Source organism: Hippichthys cyanospilos, chromosome 3 (genome assembly GCF_059441005.1).
Source record: "Hippichthys cyanospilos isolate Australia breed blue-spotted pipefish chromosome 3, RoL_Hcya_1.0, whole genome shotgun sequence".
NCBI lineage: Eukaryota > Metazoa > Chordata > Actinopteri > Syngnathiformes > Syngnathidae > Hippichthys > Hippichthys cyanospilos.
In genome coordinates this window covers 25,343,380-25,367,763 of record NC_142371.1, presented here as the reverse complement: position 1 = coordinate 25,367,763, position 24,384 = coordinate 25,343,380, and the positions used below count along the sequence as shown (strand labels likewise).

Below are 24,384 nucleotides of genomic sequence, written 5' to 3'. Positions count from 1 at the left end.
TACTGTCATTTGTAAGCTACACAAACCACTACACTATCATGTTGCTTTTTTTGCAAGCTCTCTTGAGGAAATATCGTCAATTGTTTTGTAGCAGCAGACTTTCCTCTTTCATTTATTTATTTTTATTCCTATCAGTTTTGATATCCATGTTTTTTGCCTACTTGCATTTACATGATCAGATCAGAGAGGAGCTCAGAGTGACATCCATTTGGGCTCCAACATTTAGCCGGATGAAAGAACCGCAGAGATCCACTGAGATAAAAGAAAAAGCAACCGAAGAGCGCACATCTTTAGTTTATCGACTGTATTTATTTGTTTTTGCTTACTAGCCTTCTGCCTTCTCGCATATTCCCTCCTTTTTCACTTGAGTTATTAAAATGCCAACTTCACCAACAAGAAGCAATAAATCAAACTAAATGTCCAAAGGAAGAAGCAGGAAGAGAGGCAGAGGGGGGGTGGGAAGTAAATAAATGACGAATAGGGAATGAAAAAGTCCAGGACTTGGATTTGATGAGCACATGGCTTGTGGGAAAGGGAGCGGATCGTCAATGAGACAGCAGTTATTCAGAGAAGAGGACTAATGAGAAGCTCATCGGGCTCTTGTGCTGACTGATAGGCAGGCAGCATATTCAGGTAAAAAAACCGCCACTGCATGCCAATCAGTCATTGGTCATTAATGAATTTGAAATGATAGTAAGGAAAATGTTGATTGTACTACATGAACATTTGGGCCAATTATTGGGCCATCATTGTCATTGCAAATTTGCCCAAACAAGTGTGTGTGTGTGTGTGTGTGTGTGTGTGTGCGTGTGTGTGTGTGTGTGTGTGTGTGTGTGTATAACATTAAAAAGAACTGTCGGTCTTAACTTTAATGACAAGAGTTTAATGCATTTTCACTGCAGATTTTTTTATGTTCTAATTATTCTGCAGTAAATATGCATAAAAACGTAAAGGCGTTTTAATTAGTAATTTATACTGCCAATAGTGAGGGAGATCTATGGATACAGGTCACTTAGATTAGCTGCACTTTTTTTTTATTTTACAGTTCTGCAAAGTTGTATTTGTGGTCATATGAAACCAAGCTTAAAAATCTTGAGAAAATTATTTGCTGAGACAACATGCCATACTTGGAAATAGGGGTTGGAGATATGACACCACAGTGTTTACAGCCACTCCTTCTTTCCATTGTCTCCCATTCAATGCATCAGTTTCTTGATAACATTGAGACCAATCAGTCAGTCTTACTCTGTTTCCAGAGTCAATACTGATAGATAGAAGGACCTTTTGTCAGTATGGTACAATATTAACTATAAAGGATAGTTGACAGGGTTTTCCTCTTTACATCAGTTAAATTTATAGCTGTCCCTTTTAAATGCCTTAGAATGCTTTTATGTAAAGCCGTTTGAGCTGGCAGAGATATAAAGAAACTCGGTCTGGCCTTCATCACTCAACCACATGACACAAAAACTGAAACCGAGCTCAGTCGGGAGTCTCGGGCAGTGACGATGCAAGCAGGTTGGCCCGCAACCAGGCAGCAAATGCGCGTTGTTGTTCTTGCAATGCAAACATTCTGTTGCGAAGCTGTCATTGGATCTGCTCATTTAATCCCCGAAACTAAACAAGAAACGGCAGCGGCTGACAGATGATGGGTCGCTCGATAAGACAGTTACTGCATAGTGTGGATCGATACAAAACTGGAGGAATAAAGAAAAATAACAATATGAGCGGATTAGGGACAGTGAAAGGGGAACAAAAAAGTTGGCAGGATTTTTACGTTAATTTCAGAATTCAGAGTTTTCAGAGTTCATGACTACAATCCTTAATTTGAAGTGAGAATTCTGACTATATTCTCAGAAAACAAATCACTTTAGTCAGAATTTTGAATTCAAATTAGAATTTTAACTGTTCAAAAAATTTCTGACTTGATTCTACAAATTCTCAATTTGAAGACAGGATTGTGTTTTTTTTCTCTCAGAATTCTGATTTTTATCCTCAGAATCTTCACTTTAAAGGCAGAATTTAATTCTCAAACTTCTATTTTCAAGATTTTAACCCAATATTTTGACCGTTTTAGAATCCTCGCTTTAAAGTCAGAATTCTGACTCATGCTCAGAATTCTGACCCTGTTCTTGCATTCTGACTTTAAAGTCAGAATTTTTAATTCATTCTCAGAATTCTGTTTTTATTCTCAGATTTATAACTTTCAGATTTCTGACTTAATTCTAGTGAGAATTCGGACCATTTTCAGAATCCCTGCTTAGAAGTCAGAATTCTGGCGATACTGATCCTAGAATTCTGACTCTAGAGGCAGAATTTTTACTTCATTATCAGAATCCTGATTTTATTCTTGGACTTATAACCTTCACAAAACTGCCTTTATTACGATGAGGTGTTTGATTTTACTCTTAAGATTCTTAATTCTGACTTCATTCTCAGAATTTTGACTTAATTTTCTAGTGAGAAATACGACTATTTCCCAAATGCTCCAGAATTTTGACTAATTCTTAAAAGTCTGAATCTATTCCCAGCATTTTTTGATTCTCTGAATTTTTACGCAGTAGACCAGAATCCGGACTTTAATCTCAGAATTTTTAAAGTACGAATAAACAATAAAGTGACATTAAAGTCCGAATTCTAACTTTATTCTCAGGATTCTCACTTTTTTGACGATACTTTTCCAAAATCTGACTTTATTCTCAGATTTGGACTTTTTCTTTAAAGTGAGACTTGAATGTAAGGATTCTGAGAATGAAGTCAGAATCCTCATTTGAAATTGAGAATTCTGTGGTGTCAGAATTTTGAGGTTCAAGTGAGGTATTTGACAAACTTTGTTTTTCTTTACTTACCCATTATTTTTCGGTCTCCAACGACTTCACAGATTATATGGATGCGCAGTAACTTCTGTTTGGTACAGAAGTAGATTAAAGTTCATCTTTAATTTTAGAGCATTACCAAAAAAGCGGTATTAGCCACATAGGAATTACAGCCATTTCATGGTAAATCCGTCGTGCAAAGTTCACTGCCTCCAGTTTATGGTATTGGAAAATATGTTGTAGTATGCATCGGAGTCTTTAAAAGTGGTACTGTACACATAATGTGGTGTGCTATGAATCATTTTGAAAGTGGCACTTTTCATATAACGTGGTATGCTCGGATCCTTTGAAGACCGTTCGCTGCATTGATTGACTATGTCCTGAAATGGTAAATGCCATGGTTTGGCAACACATTATTCAACTAAAAATGAAATTCTATGCTTCAATCATGTTTTATTTCGAATCTGGTGTGATAAAAGACAAAAGACAAAATCCTTAAGAGAAACCTTGAAAGGTCATGAAATAAATCATGCTTGGCTGGTTTCATAGGAATACAATTTTAATTGTCACAGTATTGTGCTGTGTATAACTTTTTTTTTTTTTAGTCAATAAATATGAATTACACAGAATACTACATTTGAGGTAGAGTAAAATCTTTCTGAATTTGTGATTGGTTGTAGAATTTTGCACGCCCATTATTTTGCCAAACACTATGACTTTAGGGCTTTTTTTATAGGCTGTCTGTGCAACACGGCAGGTTGCCAATTCATTTAACAAAAAAAAAAAAAAAAAAAGCCAAAAATGGCAGCTATGAGAAGGAAAATAACAAAGCCAATCATGGCCCAATACTTTTGCACCATAGACTCCTGTTACATGTTTTGATGGAAATGTCTTGGTTGAGCTTAGCGAGAAGTGGGAACTCCCTGAACATTAATCAATAGTCTTACATTTATGAATGAACTTAATTCATATCCGTGCTTAAACTACTACGACGCACACACACTCACCGAGACACACAATCGGATGACACACAGACGACATTAGCAATTCCGCCGCTAATTGCATCACGTACTACATTTCCTGGCGGATTAGTTGAGCCTGAGTGACTCGCATGTGTTGTGTGTGTGTGAGTGTGTGTATTCTGTGCGCTCACTGGAACAGTGAACCCGACTATCAATTATTCATCTTGTGTGCTACTCAATCAAATACTTCGAAATCCATCTCAACCCCGCCTTCTCTCACCTGCGGGGATTACAGGACGGTGGGAGGCACCGCCGCACATCAGCGTGCGGCCGTCATGGCGGCAAGCGGGAATTCTTGGTAGGGATCAAGAGAGCACAGGCTGGAGCTCCCGTCCCGCGTCTACTGGTGAGTTCTACGACAGACTCGTAGTTATTAGAAACGAAATATTCAGACTTCTGTGCTTCCTCAACAAGTGTCACTTAAAGTACAACAAAAGAAAGGGGAAATCATCAAAGAAACAGCTTGATGCTGAGGGAAATATTTGCTTTCCTGCCAAGAGTTGTATGAGATTGATGCCAGAGGGGAATATGGTAAACATTAGTCAAGCTCCCATCCAGACGGGACGACATCTTCCTGCCAGTGCCTCTGAAGTTTACACATGAATATGGTAGACTCCATTTAGTGAACGTGTACATAGTTCCATTTACAGTGTTATCTCTGTCTTACATTTTGAGTACGTGTTGAAGATAACCACAAAAGTAACAAGGAAGTCATTTGGAACCTTCATTTTTCATGCACTGATGTCTTTAAAGATACGTTTTGCCGCATGCCGTGGACTGAAAATGACATCACATGTACTCGGGACTCAGGTATCAACCAACCGCGGCTCAGCTTGAAGACATTCCATGACCAGATTCAAGCCAGAAAACAGCTGACCCACGATTGGTCGCTACCTGTGTCATTTTCGGTTGACAACATGTGGAAAAATGTGTTTCTAAATATATTGATTTGACATAAAAAAGTAATTAAGCTATATACTGTAATATTCTAATAAACTACTGGTTTAATCTTAGCAAACGAGGTATCGTTAGAAAGGGAAATCAACAATGATTCCAAATGTATAATCAGGTATATTTCAGTAAAATGCTCTTTTGAGCAATAATTTGACCTTGAAATTGACCTTGTGGATCCGCTAACCCTGACAAAAGTTTTGAATGAAAATTAATTAGACATATTCCCGACAATATCTGAACATTTCGGAGGGTTTTTTTTGTTTTGTTTGGTACCAATAAGGAGTGAACGTATACCCACAGACACTCATCATAGACATTTGTACATTTTGTATAAATGCAATACATGTACCATGGACTAGGCCTTATAAAATTATCCGGCCCCATACTTCTTTGTTCCAATTTGTGCTTGATTTGATTGCTTGAGAAGAAATTGGACAATTATGAAAAAAAAAATCACTATCTATGTCATTATGCAGTAAATACAACAACAAATTAAGCAAGCTCCAAAAGCAAGTTGTTCCAAAATGATTCGCTGTGATGTTTTTACTGATTTGCTGAGATGTTTTAACCGGAAACTCAACATGTTATAACATGCCCAACTTGAACTTTATTTATTTATTTATTTATTTTTTATTAGTGTCCAGATAGCTAACATGTTAATGTTACATAAAACACTACAGTTTAAATAGTGGCAACAAACTGACTCTGGAACAGATTCATTCAGTTTCCATTATTTCCGACAGGAATGTCTTTATTTTTCCATTACAGAAAAGTGGAGCTCAAATCGGTCTCTGGAATGGGTTGTGTTCATCTTTTGAGATTCTACTATATTTATTGCTTTTAGTCCTAATATGAGCCATTTATACAACAGGAGCATTAGTAATTCGTGGTAATACATTTTCATCAAAGTGCTCCATTACTAGTACAGTATTACTCACAGTTATCAGCTTTTAGCTGCTTTTTTATACATAATGTATTGACTTAAATATTCAATTGCTCATTATTGTCCTTGTTTTTTTACACTTTACGCACTGTCACCTTTATTTCCTTGTCTTGATTAATATCTACATTTATGTTAAAAATGACTGCTGGTGTTCTTTGACTATAACCGCAAAGAAAGGGAAAACAATAACAGCCTTACAATATTTATAGTAGTTCTTCATTTAGCACTAGAGAACGTGGAAAAGGGGCCCTGCAGCAAAGTCATACTTTCAGTCAGTAGCAGTGAAGTATAAATCCTAGAAATGTGAAAGTGACTTTTTCATCCCTGCCTATGCTTAGTTGTCTTTTATTTTTATCTTACATGGAGCATCTCACCCCCCCCCCCTCCCTTTTTTTTTTGAGTGCATAATTTGAGGCGTTAACTTACTCACATCAGAACATATTGTACCCCAAATAAATATCCCCCCCTCCCCCCGCCACCAACACCAACACCATACATGTGTTGCCTATTAGAGTCATGCAGCTGGCTCACATTTAACACACATCAACATCATCAAGTTATCATTCCTGGATTGAGCCAATTCTCTTTCCTTTGCATGTGACAGGACATTTTCCCCCTCGTTATTACATTTAATGCAGAGTAAAAACGGCGTAAAATGGCTACAGTAAATCTGCTTAGTGGAGGGGGCGCAGCACGAGCCAGGAATCCATTACATTTTGGTGCTGATGCGTCTCACCGCTAAAAAAAAAATGTCATTTTATGACTTTGGCCTTGGCAGAGGTATGCGCACCGCTCTGCACAGTGCCCTTCTAAAAAGTAATGAGGCCTAGACCTAAATCATTTCGTTTATTCCTAGAATGCATTTTCTGTCTGTGAGCCAATCACCTTTTTGCGAGCAACCTATTACTTATCCCACCGGGGTCACTTGTCATTTCACTGCCGCGTAATTGGGCTCAACTCCGCCCCTGCACGGGGATTAGCGTCAGGGGCTAGTTTATTTATTTATTTACGCGATTTATTCAGTACCAGTATTTATTTATTCATGGTAAATTATTCCACCAAATAAATCTAAGAATTTTAAGATTTTTTAAGATTTATTCAAGATTCAAGAGATTTATTGCCATATGTATAGTTGTACCACACTATGAAATTCTTATTCTGTTCATTTCCCGAACGGCAGGCTACATTCCATAACCGAGCAATAAATAAATAGCGATATGCAGCAATAAATAAATAAAGAGCAATAAACACAAAACAGACAATGGTGCTAATAATCTAGTGCAGAATATCATGTAGAGCAAGATATTGTTTATGCATGCAGTAGGAGGCAGATTAGTTGATGAGGGATTTGTTGAGAATCCGGATGGCTTGTGAGTAAAAGCTGTTTGCTAGTCCGGCAGTCCTGGCCCTCAGGCTCCTGTAGCGTCCGCCTGATGGCAGCATTTCAAACAGATCGTTTTGTGGGTGTGTCTTGTCCTTGATGATGTTGCGTCTTCTCCGCAGAACCCTGGTGTGGTAAATGTCCTTGATTTTGTTGTTATTTTCTTTTATTATACTTCTTTTTTTTCTGTTATGCTTTTTTTCTGCCATGCTTTGAAATTATGCATACAGTGGGTGTTACCTTTTAATTTGTCCAAAAGTTCAGATTTATGCATATTAATGAATAGAGGTGAGCGGTCCGTCGTTACTGACAGAGCGGTCTGTCACCAACAGAATAATATTTTGCCAACTGCTGAATGGCGAAAACATTTAAAAATTAAATTAAATAACATTGTTCAGCATTTTTCATTGTACCGTATTTTCCGCACTATAAGACACACCGGATTATAAGCCGTACCCTCAATTAATGACATATTCTAAAACTTTTTCCATATATAAGGCGCACCGGATTATAAGGCTCACCCTCAATTAATGACGTATTTTAAAACTTTTTCAATCACAATATAGTAATACTCAAAGTAATAACAATAATAACTCAAATAATAACTCTAAACTCTCAATAGCATAATAAATCAAAGTCAATATGACCAACCTTGTTCAACTGTAGACACACAAAAGAAACAGTTCATTCCCCATCTACGCATCCCAATCTCATTATTGATCCATATATAAGGCACACCTGATTATAAGGCGCACCATCGGCTTTTAAAAAAAAAAAAATAGGGCTTTTAGGTGCGCTTTACAGTGCGGAAAATACGGTAATTGTCACCACCTGTGCCACATTTCACTATTGATAAGTTTTTCACATCATCCAATTAAAGCTTCTGAATTTACGAGAAAAGTTCAACCTGCTGAATACTTGGGAGCATGGATGTATAAACATAGTCTAAATAGGCAGCAAGCATACATACATGCACCAAAGAATAACTAGTTGAGTGCTAGACAATTAGTATGGAGCAGCTACTATTATGAGAGAAAGTGTTGAATGTGTTGCACTGGAGTGGGGCGGGGCGGACTTTGACGAACGTGCCGGAAGTGATGACATTCGGCTGAAAGACCGCCGATTACAGTTTCGGTAAACTTCCAAAAACCACCTACAGACGGACGTGTAAATGACGGACCGGCAACAAAACGTAAAACGCTCGCCTCGGTTATTACGCAAACGTGACGTCATTTGGACCCAACCCTATTCTGGGCCACCCTGTAGAGCCATCATAGAGCATCATGGTGTTTCATCATGTAGTTCCCTTTGGTTTAAAGGCATAAGAAGTCTTACCATGTAGTGTGTAAAAATAGAGACGTTGACATGGGCAACACTCCACCTCATTATTTCCTGTTAGCTTCGCTTGTGTGCGTATCTGTGCGCATGCATGGAGGGGAAATTGATTGAGACAACAACAGCGTGTGGCTGATACGCTCCCTGCTTAGAGCAGTGAAGGAGAGACAAGAGAAACAATAAAGAGAAGCACCACGAGTATGTGTTGTATCGGATAGAGGAGAAGAAGAGGGATTGACTGGCTTTGCGAGACAATAAAAATAGTGCTGACACGGCGCAGGCTGCGCGTTCGTGTTTGTCGGCCCGTCAGGAATTGAAATGAACGACAAAAAAGTTGCGGGAGAAGATTGGGAATCAAATAGTTTGACTCCCAATGCTTAATGGCACCTCTTTAGTTAACAGCTTGGCAGATCGATGAAGGGAAGAGAGGCCGGCGCGGAATGACAAGTAGCGGCCGGAAAACCGGCCAATGGGAGTAGGTGAAAAAGAAAGATGGCGTCTGGCGATGATGGATGCGCCGCTCTCGTTTTGTGCCCCTAACGAAGCCTCTAATTAGTGTTTGTGTAATTCCGCACTGTCTCCTCCGCCTGCTCGTCTTAATTAACGACATTCATCTTCGCCTCCCCTCCATCCATCCCGCTCTCCCCGCTCGCCCGCCCTCCCTCCTAAAATAACATTGCGTGAAGCCCACCTGGACCAGACCTGCTTTTACTTACTCATTCCCTCGCTCGCCAGCCTGGCGCTCTAACTGTTTTCTTCTTAGGTCACTTCACCTTGAGAAATAGCCCCTCTGTCTTTGTTTTGTGTGCGTGTGTAGCTGACTGTGTAAGTGTTCTGCCAGCAGCCCACCCGTGCAAGTCTCCAGAGTGGTGTATTGTGACAGCCCATTTAGTCATCCTCATCATTAATTTCAGCAGAAGGCTCAAGAATGAGCGGCGATACAAGGCCGCACCTGCTAAGTATTCAAGTCAACATGCTCCCTCCCACCTTTTCTCCGGCGGAGGTGTTGCTAAAAGAAATTGAGGACGACACCAGACAAACTAAACAAGGAAACAAGGGAAAAGGAGACGCTTGAAGAACTTCCCCCGGCTGGTTTGCCGTCTCGGTGATATGACAGCTAACGCGGTTTGGGTAACAGAACCGATGGTCGTGGCAAGAGCAAGCGGGGCGGTGCAAAATTCTTGAGGGTGCAAAAGTTGAGGTTGTACGATTTGGGATTCGACCAAAGGTGGTGCAAATCGTTGGCGGGATGTCATGCGAGATGTCAGTTCAGTTGCCTTCATAGGATTGCTTCTGTTTTCCTTTTGCTTTTCTTGTGGTCTTTTTTTCCAATACATTTCAAAAAGGGAGAAGGCTCTGGGCAGCACAGTTACATCAGAGTACAAAAAAAAAAAAAAATCTGGGTTCAAATTTCAATTGGAACATTTTCTTGTGATGTTTCCATGCTAGCAAGGATTTTTTTCACGTTGACAGCTTTTCTTCTACAAATGCTTTTCTTTTTATTTTTTTGCATGTGGATTAATAATTGACCTAGTCATACATAAACTTAAAACATTGGGATATATGGGTCACCCAACTTTTTGAATTACCGTATTTTTGGACTATAAGCCGTAATGTTTTTCTCATGATTTGAGCCCCGTGGCTTATAGTCCTGAGCAGTTTATCTGCAGTTTTTTTTGTTTTTTTTTTGTTTCGATGCAGTCAGGAGCTCTTCAAACTCATTGCAAGAAGAAATGCATTCTGTATGTGTGTGTGTGTGTTTACATATTTGTGCACGCAGTTTGTGCTTTTAGCTGCTGAGCGAGGCATAAATGGTTTGTCATCCTCCATCACTCTCATCTCACTGGCCCCTAAGAGCACCCACACAGCCATAATGCACCGACACTACCCAGAAGGCACTTCACCCTTTACGCGGCTTCATGGCTGTCAGCACAGGACCACATAGCCCGCTAATAGTCCCGACTCATAGCAGTTACAAGTCAATCTTTCGATCTAGATTAGAGAACAAATGGTCATAAAATGGAAAGCAACCTCGGCAAACAATCTCTATTTCCCTGCCCAAGGTGTGATGTCATCATCTGCCACTACATGTAGTGCCCTTGAAGATGTGGAGGTTGTCTCCGCTTAAGTCTCCCGGAATATGTAGCTGCTGTAACCTTTAACAACAAAAGGAAATATGTTAATGTAACCTTAGGCGTCAGTTGCAAGTTCAAGATCTTCCCGCTCATCCGATCTGGCTGCCCACTGGGTTGAGGATCACATGCGTTGATGAGAAGTGGATGTCACACTGACACCATGTAGATACACTTGTTACAACGTCAAGCTTTCTCTTCAAGAATGTGTTCAGAATAGTCAGTTCAATCAGTAGTTCTCAACCTTTTTTCAGCGACGTACCCCCTGTGAAATATCTTTTCAGTCAAGGACCCCTTAACAAGCATTTTTGGGTTAAAAAAAAAAAAATGAATAAAACATGCCATCAGTATCTGATGTATTAAACTTTAGATTATTTCAAACTCCGTTTGTATTAGTCCACAAAAAAAATCAACCAAAAGTGTCTTCTTTTGCATCATAGAAGAAATATGTTATCAAAAAGTATTAATTATATTTTTAATAAATATTTTTCCACAAAAAATAATCAAGATAATGTGTCAGACCTGTTCTAAAAAACATAATTATAAAAAAAAATAATCGTCCACAGAAAAATATTAAACACAAAGCATCCTGTTTAGGGGTTACAGTATTGATCTGTTCACAAAAATAAATGATTAACGTCATTATTAATAAATATTTGTCCACAAAAAAAATCAACATAAAGTGTCAAACCTGTTCTCAAAAATAAATAATTGTGAATAAATATCCATCCACTGTAAAATATTAAACAAAGTGTCCTGTTTTGATTACAGTAGAGAGCTTAAAATATATGTATTTTAAATTAATTATTGATAAATATTTGTCCTGCCCAAAAATAATCAACTTAAAGTGTTAGGGCTGTTACTCAAAAAGAAATATTTATAAATAAATATTTGTCCACAGAAAAATATTCAACTTAAAGTGTCCTCCTTTGGGTTCAGAGTAGAGATGTGTAAAAATGTCAAAAATAAATCATTAACTTAACAGGTAACGAGCGGTGGAACGTGGGATCGAAAGATGGGTCGAGCATTATAGTATGGGGGAGAATCTGGGTTTTAAGTATATTGAAAATGAATAACCCACTGAACTTATATTTTCCTGAAACAATTAATTAATTTAATAATTATTTTTAAAGGATTTTTACATGTTTGTTTTAGTTAAAATCTCAAGTACCCCTGAAGTTCCTTTAAGTACCCCCAAGTGTCCTAGTACCCTATTTGAACACCACTGAGTTAAATTATACCAAAAAAACCTACTGTATTTGCAAGCTTTTCGTTTAAAATCAACAAAAGGCAAAACTTGTTTCTCCTTTAATCTTAGTTTTTACAAAGACGGCAGAAATCATTCTGAAACACAATGGCATCATGTGTTCAAGAAACATTTTTGAAATCCGATTGCTCATATGCCATCTCTGTGTCTGGGGATTGCTATCTTTAGCTGTAATTTATTAATGACCAGCATTTCACTCCTCGCCATCTTTTTTTCTTCTCAGTTCGGTGGCACCATCAATATTCAGTATTTAGCAACATTACGTGTATGATTGTTGATTGCAGTGAAGTGGAACAGCAGTAAATTATTCTGAGGTGTCACCGTGTTGCAGTGCACAAGCTCCAAAATATTAGAAACCGTTTTCCGAAGGATGCTGTGCAAATTACAACCATAATAGAAAACATAGTTAAATTCATTTTGTTCCGACTGTGCCGAAATAAATCACATGTATTTATTATATATTTTTACCAATTATAAAAAAAAGTGTCTCAAAGAGCTTCATGGGCAAATAGCTGACAGGATTCAACGATATTCCTAGAATTTATTCTTTAGTAGTCACCCAGAACTAAGACCCTCAAGAAGGTATCGCTTGTCCCAGTCAGGGGAGGAGAAGCGACAGTAAAACAGGCCAAATTCAGATATCGAGTGGTGAAGCTAAGCAAGAGACCAGCTGCATACTGACGATGGTTCAACCAAAAATGAAAAAGAAGTTTCAGGTTGATATGTACACATTGATACACGGATAGCCGCTGTAATATCTGCTTTTAAAACATTGTTGAGTACTTACGCCCGAATAGAGAATGCATTGAAACTTTCAAAGGCATTCAACGGTCAGTCATATAGGAAGATACTCGGTGTGATATCAGTTGCTATGCAGTTGCTATGGTGATGCGCTTGTCACCTTAATGGTCTAATGGTCTTAATGGTTTAATGGTCATTTACTGGCCACTTTTGTTATTTATATATATTTATCACTTTCGTCATAGAGCATTCTATATTTACTGTTGTGAAGGGTTTTTTCCTTGATGCATCAGCTGCTATGGGGGTTTATGAATCATCTTTGTCATAATAGCCATTTATATGTCACATTAATTTTATGTATTTTGAACCTTTGTCATATGGGGTCTTTCTGTTTTTTTTCCTTGATATATTCATTGATACGCATGATGACTTATTTGTCAACTGTGTCATAATGGTCATGTATTAGTCACGGTTATTTTTATGTATTTATCACCTATGTCATATAGAGTCCTCTTTTCACTGCTGTGATTGGATTGTTGTTTGATGTAGCAGTTGCCATGCAGTTGCTATAGCCAAGTATTTGTCACTTTTATGATATTAGTCATACATATTCATCATGTTTCTCTTGTTTTATGTATTTGAAGTTTTGTTATACAGGACCCTGTTTTTATAGTTTTATATTTATGTATTAGTTGCTATCCTGATGCTATTGTCATGTATTTGTCACCTTTGTAATTTTTATGTATTTGTTACTTTTGTCATATGCGATAGGCAAGAGTATTTACTGTTCTGACCATTTTGTTTCTTGAGTATCATTTACTACACAGTGGCTATGATTCTTTAGTTTGCTTTATTATGTTTTATGTTCGACCGTATGTAAGATGTTGGTTCTCAATGACACGTCATCAGAACATCAGAACAGCTGGTCTCAGATCTATCTTTTTCGTTTTTTTCAGGCCTAGTTATCCAAGTCGAATTTTTCTTCAAATATTTTTACATTAACACATTCACTTCTCCGGTTCCGTGTCATGTCTGCTTCTGGGTCCATATTCTGCTTCTTGCGTGACAGTGCCAAGTCATGGAATATTTTGTGGATAAGACAAAAATAAAACAGGTAGACCACATTTAAGTGAGTGTGTATTTTCAGATTCATCTATGAACAAAATTGCACAGTCACGGAATGCAGCAAGTTCATATTACCTGAAAGAGCAATAAAGTTGTTTTTTTTTTTTTTTCACTTGTGCATGCATCATTCAGATACGTCTCTCAATGCTCTTGTTAAAAAGATTTCTTCTTAGGCCGAGCTGGATATGAACATTCCCCGCAGGGCTGCAAAAGGAGGAAATGATTAAAGAAATAATGTAGAGAGGCGTATAACTTTGGCCTTTTTTAAAAATCTTCTACCAGTGTCCACTGATCAGTTGGGGGTTAAGGGCTTTACATTAACAAATATTCCTTCGAGGGGTCTTAAAGATAAAATGGGAACCTCAGCACATCATCTCTTGAAGGAGAAGCGCTCCTCAATGAGCTTCTTGCCGCAGCTTCTGATGTGCGAGTTAAATAAATAAAATCATTTCTCCATGGTAATTTTCGTCAAACCTGCCAAATGCTGCCTAAATATTTGACATGGGAGAAGACCAGATCAGTGAGGAGGGAGATCAAAGGCAGTGTGTGTGCGCACGTGTGTGTGTATGTGTGTGTGCACACTGGGATTGTGCAAGTGGTGATGAAACATTCTGAAGTGTGATATTTTCAACACCATCACATTCCCCCCTTCTTCTACGCACATGGAAGTCATCTTAATGTCTTTGCCTGTGTCCGTGTGCATATGTGTGTACTGTATGTGTGTGACTACTGCTAACAACTTTATTGTAAGCATGCTGCTTGGGGCTAACGTTTCAGAAGACAGGTGTGCTCTTCATGTAAACACATAGGGAACAAGAATAGATTTAAAATGCTACATTCACTCATGTAACAATTATTTACACTTTACCCAGCCAGAAGGTCAAAAATACAAAATCACTGTATCAGGCTAAGAGTAACACACACATAATCTCAATTCAACTTTATTTATACAGCACTTTAAAACAATTGCCCCATTCAAAGGGTTGCACGATGAGTAAAAAGTAAGATAGTTAAAACAATAAATTAAGGACATAAAAACAGTCAACACCCCGAAACAATAAAATGGAGATTAGAGCTAATTAATTAAAGCAAATAGAAATTGACTTTAGCGCCAAAAGCTAACTTTATCCTGAAGTTAACAAGCTACTACCCAGGAGTTACCTGGACAATGCTGTCGCTAATTTCACAGACAGGCAGTGGAAGCGAAGGCATGAAGGATGAAGATGGTTCAAGAGTATGTTACCAAATTCTCTCAAAGCCATGCTGGGAAGTTTCAGCAAAATTAGCTTGTTCCCTTTGCCAAAATTTGAACATACATTATAAGCTAGCTCAATTTTCAATTTTTGGTGCACATTGAATTTCCAAATGGCGCACTTGAGCAACACACTGAATTTCCAATCCCTCAAAGGGAACCAGAGTGCCTAATGCATGTTTCTGAATGGGTCACCTTGGTCTTGGTTTGATCATGTGATATTGGCACACAGAGCCCTGATTACATGTGATATCATTTTCAGTCAAGTGGCAAAGGTATTACTTATACATAAAATAGAATTTCATTATCAAAATTGATTATAGACATATTTATTTTTTACTGCAGAAAATGATTAAATACCGTATTTTCTGCACTATAAGGCGCACCGGATTAGAAGGCGCACCCCAAATTAATGACATATTTTAAAACTTTTTCCATCTATAAGGCGCACTGGATTATGAGGCGCACCCTCAATTAATGACATATTTTAAAAAGTTTTCAACCACAATATAGTAATACTGAAAGTAATAACAATAATAACTCAAATAATAACTTTAAACTCTCAATAGCATTATTACTCAATGTCAATATGACCAACCTTGTTCAACTGTAAACACACAAAAGAAACAGGTAAAGCTTACTTTATCGGTTCATTCCCCATCTACCAATCTTAATATTGATCCACATATAAGGCGCACCTGATTATAAGGCGCACCATTAGCTTTTTTAAAAAATTAAGGCTTTTAGGTGCGCGGAAAATACTGTAACTAAAAGTCTATTTAGACAAAATTCTGTTTATACTTGTGGGATCTTTTAACATATTGTTAAAAAAGAAAAGTTTGACTTCTCCTTGCCCCTGAATTATTGTTTGGGATTCTCACCCCCTGCTTTGCAGTCAGAATAGAGAATGTTTCTAGGATGTGTGTTTAGTCTTTTTTTCCCCCACAAGTATGGGAATAGTCAGAAATATCATTCAAATGCATAGTTTTATGTAAAACAGTATCTGAATTTTCTGCAACCCTGCCAGGCCGATTTGCAAGGCCAGTGTACGATTTCTTTTCTTGGCAGCCACCTATCCAACATTTTCAAGAGCCGCTCATCCTCACAGGGGCGCAGGCTTGCTGGTGCCTATCCCAGCTATCTTTGGACGGGGGACACCCTGAAGTGGTCGGCAGCCCATTGCAGGGACGAACAACCATTCACGCACCCAATCACACCTAAGGACGATTTAAAATAGACATCTGCCATGCATGATTTTGGAGGGTGGGAGGATGCTGCAGTGCAGGCAGAACATGCAAATTCCACACAAGAAAGCCGGAGCAAGTTGGATGTGAACTCCGGTCTCTGAACTATGAGTCGGACATGCTAACCACAGCTCCACCGAGCCGCCGCTCATGGCAGCCGATATCTTATAATATATCATACAAAACCGTAACTTAGTCATTGTGAGACTATTAAAAGCTTTAGTAGTGTTCTGGGGCTGCTTTGCTTCATCCGGCACTGGGTGTTTTGAATCCGTCGGAGTACAATGGAAGGTCAAGACATTCTGGAACTGGATGTTCTTCCCAGCGTCTGAAAGCTTTTGTGTAGGTTCAACAGGATAACAACCCGTAACACACACCCCTAGTGTGCACGTGTGCGTGAATTTGTGTGTCCATCCATCCACCCACACGCTTTTAGTCTTCCCTATTCTCGCTGTCTTCTCATTTTCCTCCGACAACAAACAAGGCACAATTGTATTTGTCTTTATCAGAGGGTCTATTTTCTCCCACCCTCCTTCTTGTGGGTCGCTCCTTTTTGTTCAATATTTCATGCTGTTGAGAGCAGATCTATTCTGAGCTCCCTCTCTCCTCGTGCCCCCCATCTTTGATATAAAAAAAAAAAAAAACTGCTGCCACACATCACTCTTGCTGTCCTCTCACTCCCCCCTCGCTGTGTATATCTCATTGCACTCTTAATGGTCTGCGCCCCATCTAACTTTTCTCAACCCCCCCCCATGTCCGAATCCATCACCTCCAGCCACCCCCTACCCTCCCGTTGGCTGTGCTCGCGTGACTGTTCAAAAGTATCAGCTCCGCCTCCTTTCACTCCTTCTCTCCCCCTTGGATTCCTCACAAACCAAAACACAGAGAAAGCCCTGTTCTCTCTCTCTCTCTCTTTTTTTTTTTGCACCTCCCCACACAAGTCGCTGTCCCGCACTGGTCCATCTCTCACTTCCTCCTCTTCTTCCTCCTTCTCTTGGCTCTCAGCCCGCGCCGGTGTTGTTTTAGGCATAGCGGCGGAAGGTAAACAGTGAGATTGAAAATTTGTGTCAGTCAGTGGGGCTGAGAGAGAAAGCCCGTGATGAAGAGAGAGTAGCAGAGGTGAGGAGGAGGGGGGGCCCGAGTATGTCAGTACAATTTACTAACACAACAGTGAACAGCGAGGCGGGCCAAGACGCAGAGCGAGAGCTAAGAAAGACTCCCAAGTTCACGCATGCCAGTTTATAATGTAGCCTACATTCACACGCCGGCCTCCTATGGCGGCTTCATATGTGTATTGTTTATTTCCCCTGGCTCTGAGAAGGATATGAACTCTGCACATGGGTGACAAAGCGGCGATTAGATTTCTGAAAAAAAAAAAAAAATTGACAGATGTGCTGTTTGGCCGGCAACGGGGTGAAAATGTCATAAGAGCCCCCGTGTCACGGCGTGTGCACTCAGCACCAGCTCGTTTCTCATAATAAGCCCAACGCTAAAGTAATCCAATAGCACTGCGGCCCGAGTCCGAGGCGCCCGATTAGAATTGACAGGGGCGTTTGCTGAAACAAGTGTGTTTAAACAAAACCAAATGGAAAAGCAAGAAGTGTTTTGATATTGCAAGGAGGGGGAAAAATGGTACCTCCTGCACCTGATTTACAATCTCTGTCAAAATGTAACCAAGCAGAATATTTACAAGGCAAACCGGAGCTGGCTCCCCACAGTCGATCAACCGTGCTCTTCAGGTGGAGCGCATTTTTTCCCCTGTGCTTTCTTTGGGGGGAAACTGGTCATGCATTTTTAGTTTCAGCATTTTTTTTTTGCACACGAGGCGCCCAACTTGAGTTTCGTTAGCAAGGATTGAACAGGGATGTGGAGTTTGTTACGCGGGAGCAGGGACCTGTTCGGAATCTCATTCAGGAAGTTAGACTCATGATGAAAAAACTTTTTCTCATGTTTGTTCTTGTTGTCTGTTGACAGAAGTATATTAGTAAAATAAACTGGGAAAAAATTCCCCATCTTGTACCTCAAACATTATTTTTAAAGGACCTCTATGTCATGTAAAGATCACACCGGACTACAAATCGTATTTATGTAGAAAGATGGTACATGCGAGTTTTTCAAATGATTGTTATTATTGAATTTTTTTTTTCAAACTGCCTGGTTACAGCATCACCATGTTTTCAAAACAGATAGAATATGGCTGCATGTTTCGAAATGAGAGCAGCACCAACATATTATAAAAAAAACAAACACACAGACACACACAGGTTGATAGAATACTGAGCCGATATAATGGTAACAAGCCTGATTGAAAAGCGACCAGAAGTTAGTGGGTGCTATCATCTTCCTCTTCACCCGCTACATTAAATCCATTCACAATTCACCTTGATCTCCATTGGCTGCAAATATTGAGTTTGTTTTCTTAATGGCTGCTTTTACACAATCCAGTGGATATTGCCTCCTGGTGGCAGGTAAAAAAATAAAAAAAGCAACTCTGCAGCGCAAGACTATATTTATTTATATTTATAGTATGTACTTTGTTATGATTGTGCTGTATAAACTAGCTCTGTCCAACCGTATGCTCCCAAACATTTTGTTCACCACTTATTCATGTTCTAAAATTACTGGTGTCCACTGTAGTGGACATTTGCTTTTGGTCGATGTTTCTAGACTCACATGAGCTACACTACTAAGTCCGAGTGTGCGCAGTAGCAGCCATGTGCTCTTTCTAGTGACTCATGTGTTTGGGTGGGCTGTATTTAACTTTGCTGTCTTGCTGAGACAAAATGGACACAAGTGTGAACACAAGTGAATCGGCTGGGTTTAAGGAGGTTATTATGTGTGCAATGTTGCATGTGCAGCAAACGTTACATACTGAAAGGAAAATGGTCTTTTTTTCTTCTGATGGGTGCCAAGTTCATGAATTTTTTACGTTTCTAGTCCGTCTTTTTGTCTACAATGTGCCTGTGAAGCCTTTCGAGATTCTTTTGCGATGGTTAACCAAATATATAAACTCGACTAGATATGATTAATTCACACATCATGACCATCGATCAAAAATTTAAAGGTACAATTTATTTCTAAAGCTCAATATGTTATGGCGGTTCCGACGCTGAGTTGTTATGTGACTTTAAGCTAAAACGTTGATCAAATTGCAAATTCGACAACCTGGGGGGTCCTTTGACTTTTAAAGGAGATTCAACTGTACAGTATCAACTTTCTGGCTAAGAGCTTTGTGATGAGCAAAGCCAACGTTTCTTTGCTTGAATATGAAAACACAGCCAAGGGACATTGCCATCGATTTTCTTGTCTTCTCTCTGTAAAAACACGGGTTAAAGTTTCTCCCGAAAACTCACCTCTCGGCTTTTTTTTTTTTTTTATTCATCATTTTCTTCATGTTGTACTACGGGCATCAGAATCTAGGAGAAGATTTAAGATGGTGCCACAACTCCGATGCCACCAGCGCTCGGTGATGAAATATTAAGCCTCTCGGTGGTTACTCGATCAGGCTCCGCGCAGACGCTCGGTGATGGAGTGAGCGGACAAGAGAAGTCCTCATTAAAGAAGAAGAGGAGGGGAGGTAGGCCAGGCGGACCACCAGAGACAAAGCAGGCAAAAGAGCAGCGCTAGCAGGAATGACGGAGCGAAGAAAGTTTGCGTTGGACGACGACGACAGCGGGATTCCCCGATGGCGTCTCATCCTTTCTCCTTTTGTTCCTTTCTTTTTTCACCCAATAAATCATTCTGTCTTTCCTTTATCCCAGCAGGCGACACAAAAAGCCAACTTTTATTTTTGCCCACTCCTGCCTCCATCCACGTCTGCCCTCTCCCTCACAGGAAGGGAGGGGCGGGGGGGGGCGGCTAATTACCCAAGCTTTTACCGGGTCTCGGCAGTGCATTAATGTCTCACTGGGGGATATACGGCCCGCGCGACAAAGTGAAGACTGTAATGAACGAGTGGAGGATTGACCACCGAGGGCAGCGGGGGGTCAGGGAGTGGAAATGATTTGAATCGCGCCGTCGCCTTCGCTGTCACGACACCCGAGCACCTGTGGGAAAGGCGCTGGACGGGAACGGTAAATGAAAGAATCGCTCGGGTTGGCTCATCCTAACCTTGCGGGGCAGACTTTTACAGATGCGGCATATATCATTTTGGGAAGCCATTTTGCCAAGCTTCACACTAACCCCTCGGCGACCTACAAGGAGATAGAGTTGCTAGATAAAGGCGTCGTTCGGATGACGCAAAAATCATTCGTAAACAATGATGAGCCCGAAAGATAAGCGATGTACGAGTTTCCCAAACTTTTTTCTTTGCAACAAATGCATCTTCAAAAAATACTCCAAGTACAGTAGCAACATAATGACTACATTAAAGCACAGTAGACCCAAGTGTTTCATCAAAAACAAGGCGGAGGCTGTAGTACTAAAAATTACATTTATTTTGTTAGCTTCTATAATACTATGCACAGTTTGAACATTAACACTGTGCTTAATATAGAAAGATTTACAAGTGTAATAATGACTCAATAAAACGTGGATGTGTGCATGTATTAAACAGAAAAGTAAATGCATGCATTACTAATATTAGTGCTCTCGCACCGAAGTAGAAATGTTTCATTTCTTTTCGGGTAGGACTTTATCCAAGATGTCTGTGTCTGTCTGTTGGGATTTTCATTGAGAAGAACATTTATGAGGTCAGGGGACAGCGATGTTGGACAAGGTTTGGCTATCGTTTAAGAAAGTCGAGCCAGGGTGAACATTTTCCAAAAATATGTTCCCAGCATTTGGATATGACTGAGGAGTATCTTTATTCATTTGTTATGTCTTTTTTTTAAGCGTCATTGACTGTTTATTCAAGTGCGATTCCTGTGTTTTGCATGTGAGGGGGCACTAAAGATGATCGTGTCTTAACTGGAACACGTAAGAGGGAGTACATACCTACTGGCCTGTCTCCAGTGACTGCCTGTGCACTTTGGAGTTCATTTTAAGATTCTTCCCTTTGTTTTTGTAAATCTCTAAATGGTTTAGCATACCTCTCCGAGCTGAGCTGCTCCATTCAGACACTCTCGCCTCAGGTCAGCTGTTCCTGAAGGAACCAAAGTTAAAGTGGAATCTCACAGGTGACTGAGTTTTTTCTGCTGCTGGTCTTTAACCATGGAACATTCACTGCACATTTGAAAAGCCCATTTTCTGTCCATTAAATTAAAAAAAAAACCCTCAAAACTCATTATTATTTCATAAGGCTTTCAACAGAATGATAATCTCATGAGACTCTACTTTTTTTGTCTTGTTTTATATATATTTTTTGTCACTGTTTGCTTAGGTTTCTAAATTATGTACAATTGTCTAATGTTCCCATTTGGTTATTTAGCACCGCAATTATTGATTGCTCAATCGAGTACTTATTGATTATCAAATTAACTGAATCGTTTGACACCTTTTTTATTGGAAATGGTCCAAATCTTCTGAATTCCAACATCACATCAGTGAATAATGTCCTATTTCGATTGTCCCCCTTACAAGCCATTATATTTGGGGTGAATTAAAAGAAAAAACTTTTCTTTTCTGACATGTTAAGAACCAAACCAATAACTGAATCTTAGTTCATTAATTTGAAGTTATGACCTGTTTTTGAAAAAAGTATGGATTTTTTTTTAACTGCAAAACATATTTTTAAACAGATTCAACAAATATTCAACAAAATAATCAACAGTAATCGATTAGTTGCATCTCAAGATGATTTATTTATGTTTGTGCTCAATTTAAATTCATAGCGACAATTAAATTGTATTGTTATTTAACAGTTGTTCCTTTACATACTCGTTTATTCATCTATACAGTACACACGGTGCTATTTTCTCTATTAAGAGCGTGACCGGAAATGGTGTTTGTTTTTTGTAAGGAGTGGGGTGGAATTATTTCATTATAATGGGGAAATTGAATGGACAATTAGTTGTCTTTTCGGCTTTTATTGTGTATGTGTGTGTGTTCTTGTAGAGCGCACGCATGCTTGCACGCGTGTGGAGTAGTAAGGGGCGTGTCCAAGCTGAAAAATGGGCTCCAGATGTGTCCCTTGGCTGCAGTCGGCCGTCTCTGGCAGATGATGGGTGGAGTGGCTGACAAGAACTTGGAAGTGGCAGCCAGGCGATTCCCGATGTACTTGCGCCACCGCGTTGGAGGACTGCGCCTGTGACGTCGGCGGCGGCGGGCGGAGCCTGCCTAGTGGACGAGCGCCGGCTGCCAAAAAGGAGAGAGAAGCGCGGAGGAGAGGAGCTGGAGGCAGGCGGGCTCACCGGAGGGAGCGATGCTTGTCGGATTGAGCCGGGGATGAATTGTTTCGCCGCTTTTGATGGGAGGACGGGAGAAACAAACAAAACAACTTGATGAGGACTTGCCTTTTGTATCATTTTGACGACAGTCCCTTCTCATTCGCGCATCAACTTTTTCGCCTTGTTTTCTGGATCGTCCCATGCCCGGAGGAAGAGCGACCTCCCTCTTTGAGCGTCCCCGGTCACCTGCGCTCTTCTGGCGGATTCAGCAGCAGCATTTCCCGGTGAGTGAGTGAAGATATGACCGTGTCCAGATTTTTCTACGACAGTGGAGGATGGGTTCATGGGCGCTTGCGTGTGGCACCAGACATCACGACACTTCTCAATCAATATTTTCACGGCACTAATTAACCAAACACACATGAAGCAATCAGCCTGGCAAGTACCCGAAATGATTTGCCCTCTTTTTTGTCTGACAGGCGTTAGCTGGGATGTTTGAGTGGCGAGCTTTGCGGGGCTGAAGGCACCGAGCGAAAGAGAGAGAGTGAGAGTGGCCCGAGACGCCGAGGGGAGGGGGAACCGAGAGCATGGCTCTGGTACCGCTGTCTCTCTGGGTGCTAACGACTCTCACCTGGGCCAGCCCGCTCCAGGGGTCCATCAGCAGGCATTCCATTTACTGGAACAGCTCCAACATCCAGTAAGACCTTTAACCGTTTTTGCTTTATGTGCGTCTGAGTGTGTGTGTATGGAAGAGAAGGTTATTTATTGTTACCCTATTATATATATAAAAAAAAGTGCTCGTTTTCTGCCCGGTCTTTCTGCTTTATTATATCCCGCTGGGATACTTTGGGTTTATAGGTATGCGCCCGCTGAAGTGATTTTATGTGTGTGTCTGTGTGCATAACAGTTTTATTTGGAACAAGTCGCAACATATGACACAAAATATACGGAAGAACCTCTGGGGTTCTTTTTAAACTGTCTTTTTTTTTTTAATCCAACATGTCAAGTGTAGAAAAAAAAAATAAAGGGGCGGAGTTACAATTGGAAAATCGAACAAAAAAGAAAACAGCTGTCTCTTGCCCAATACCCGATTTAATATAAAAGTAACCACCACGCCCAAGGAAAAACAATCAATCTGACAGGAGCGTGACTTTTGTGTCATTCAATTATCACGTACTTGTGGGCACATTCTTTAAGGACACGCCCATGCATCTTAAGAGAAAGATTAAAGGGATCCTGAACACATTTAGCCATTTGGTGCAGAAAAAAAGTGAAAATATTGTCAGTTTGATAAGTAAAGTATTTTTTGGACATCGACCAATCGCGACTCACTCTGTTTTCACAATATGGTTCAAGTGATTTTCGCAAACTGAGCCGTGATTGGATGTTACCTGAGCATATGCGATGCCATTTGACAGCAAGTGGCAAAATGTATTTTTAAAAAGGCATTAAGGGTTCATGAAATACGAAAGCAAACTGACATTGGCACTTCTGAAAATGGCTAAATCATTTTAGTATCCCTTCAAAACTTTGAAACCCCTAACATTTAGAAGACATGTCAAGTTCTTTCTAAATTGAAAATTCCCAACTTAAAGACAATAAAAAAGTCAACTCACTAACTTTTTGATTTTACCACAAAGTCACCACAAAAACCAAAGAAAAAGCCACGTACTGCTAATCCCGTGATGCTTACTGATCTAATGCATGAAGTCACACAGTTGGATTTCTCGAGCTTTGTGCAACTTTAAAAGTTCTTCTGCAGTCATGCAGCCATTTTCCACACATGCATTCACTCCTACGGACAATTGAGAGCATTCACACTCCACCCATGAGTCGAACCTCGAACGTTAGAGCAGCGAGGCAGATGTAATGCCCACTTTACCACCGTGCAACCAGGCTCAACCGTATG

The 24,384-nt window shown here is 39.9% G+C and overlaps 1 protein-coding gene across 1 annotated transcript in view; it reads left to right on the top strand.

Annotated features, from left to right (window-relative positions):
- The first annotated feature begins 22,442 nt into the window (after nucleotides 1-22,442).
- LOC148426491 (ephrin-A3-like) overlaps nucleotides 22,443-24,384 on the top strand; it is a 77,312-nt gene continuing 75,370 nt past the window's right edge. Inside the window, exons 1-2 of the mRNA XM_088411954.1 lie at nucleotides 22,443-22,759; nucleotides 22,955-23,172. Of these exons, the coding sequence (XP_088268080.1) occupies nucleotides 23,063-23,172 (110 nt within the window). The 5' untranslated portion in view covers nucleotides 22,443-22,759; nucleotides 22,955-23,062. The remainder of the gene's footprint in view (nucleotides 22,760-22,954; nucleotides 23,173-24,384) is intronic.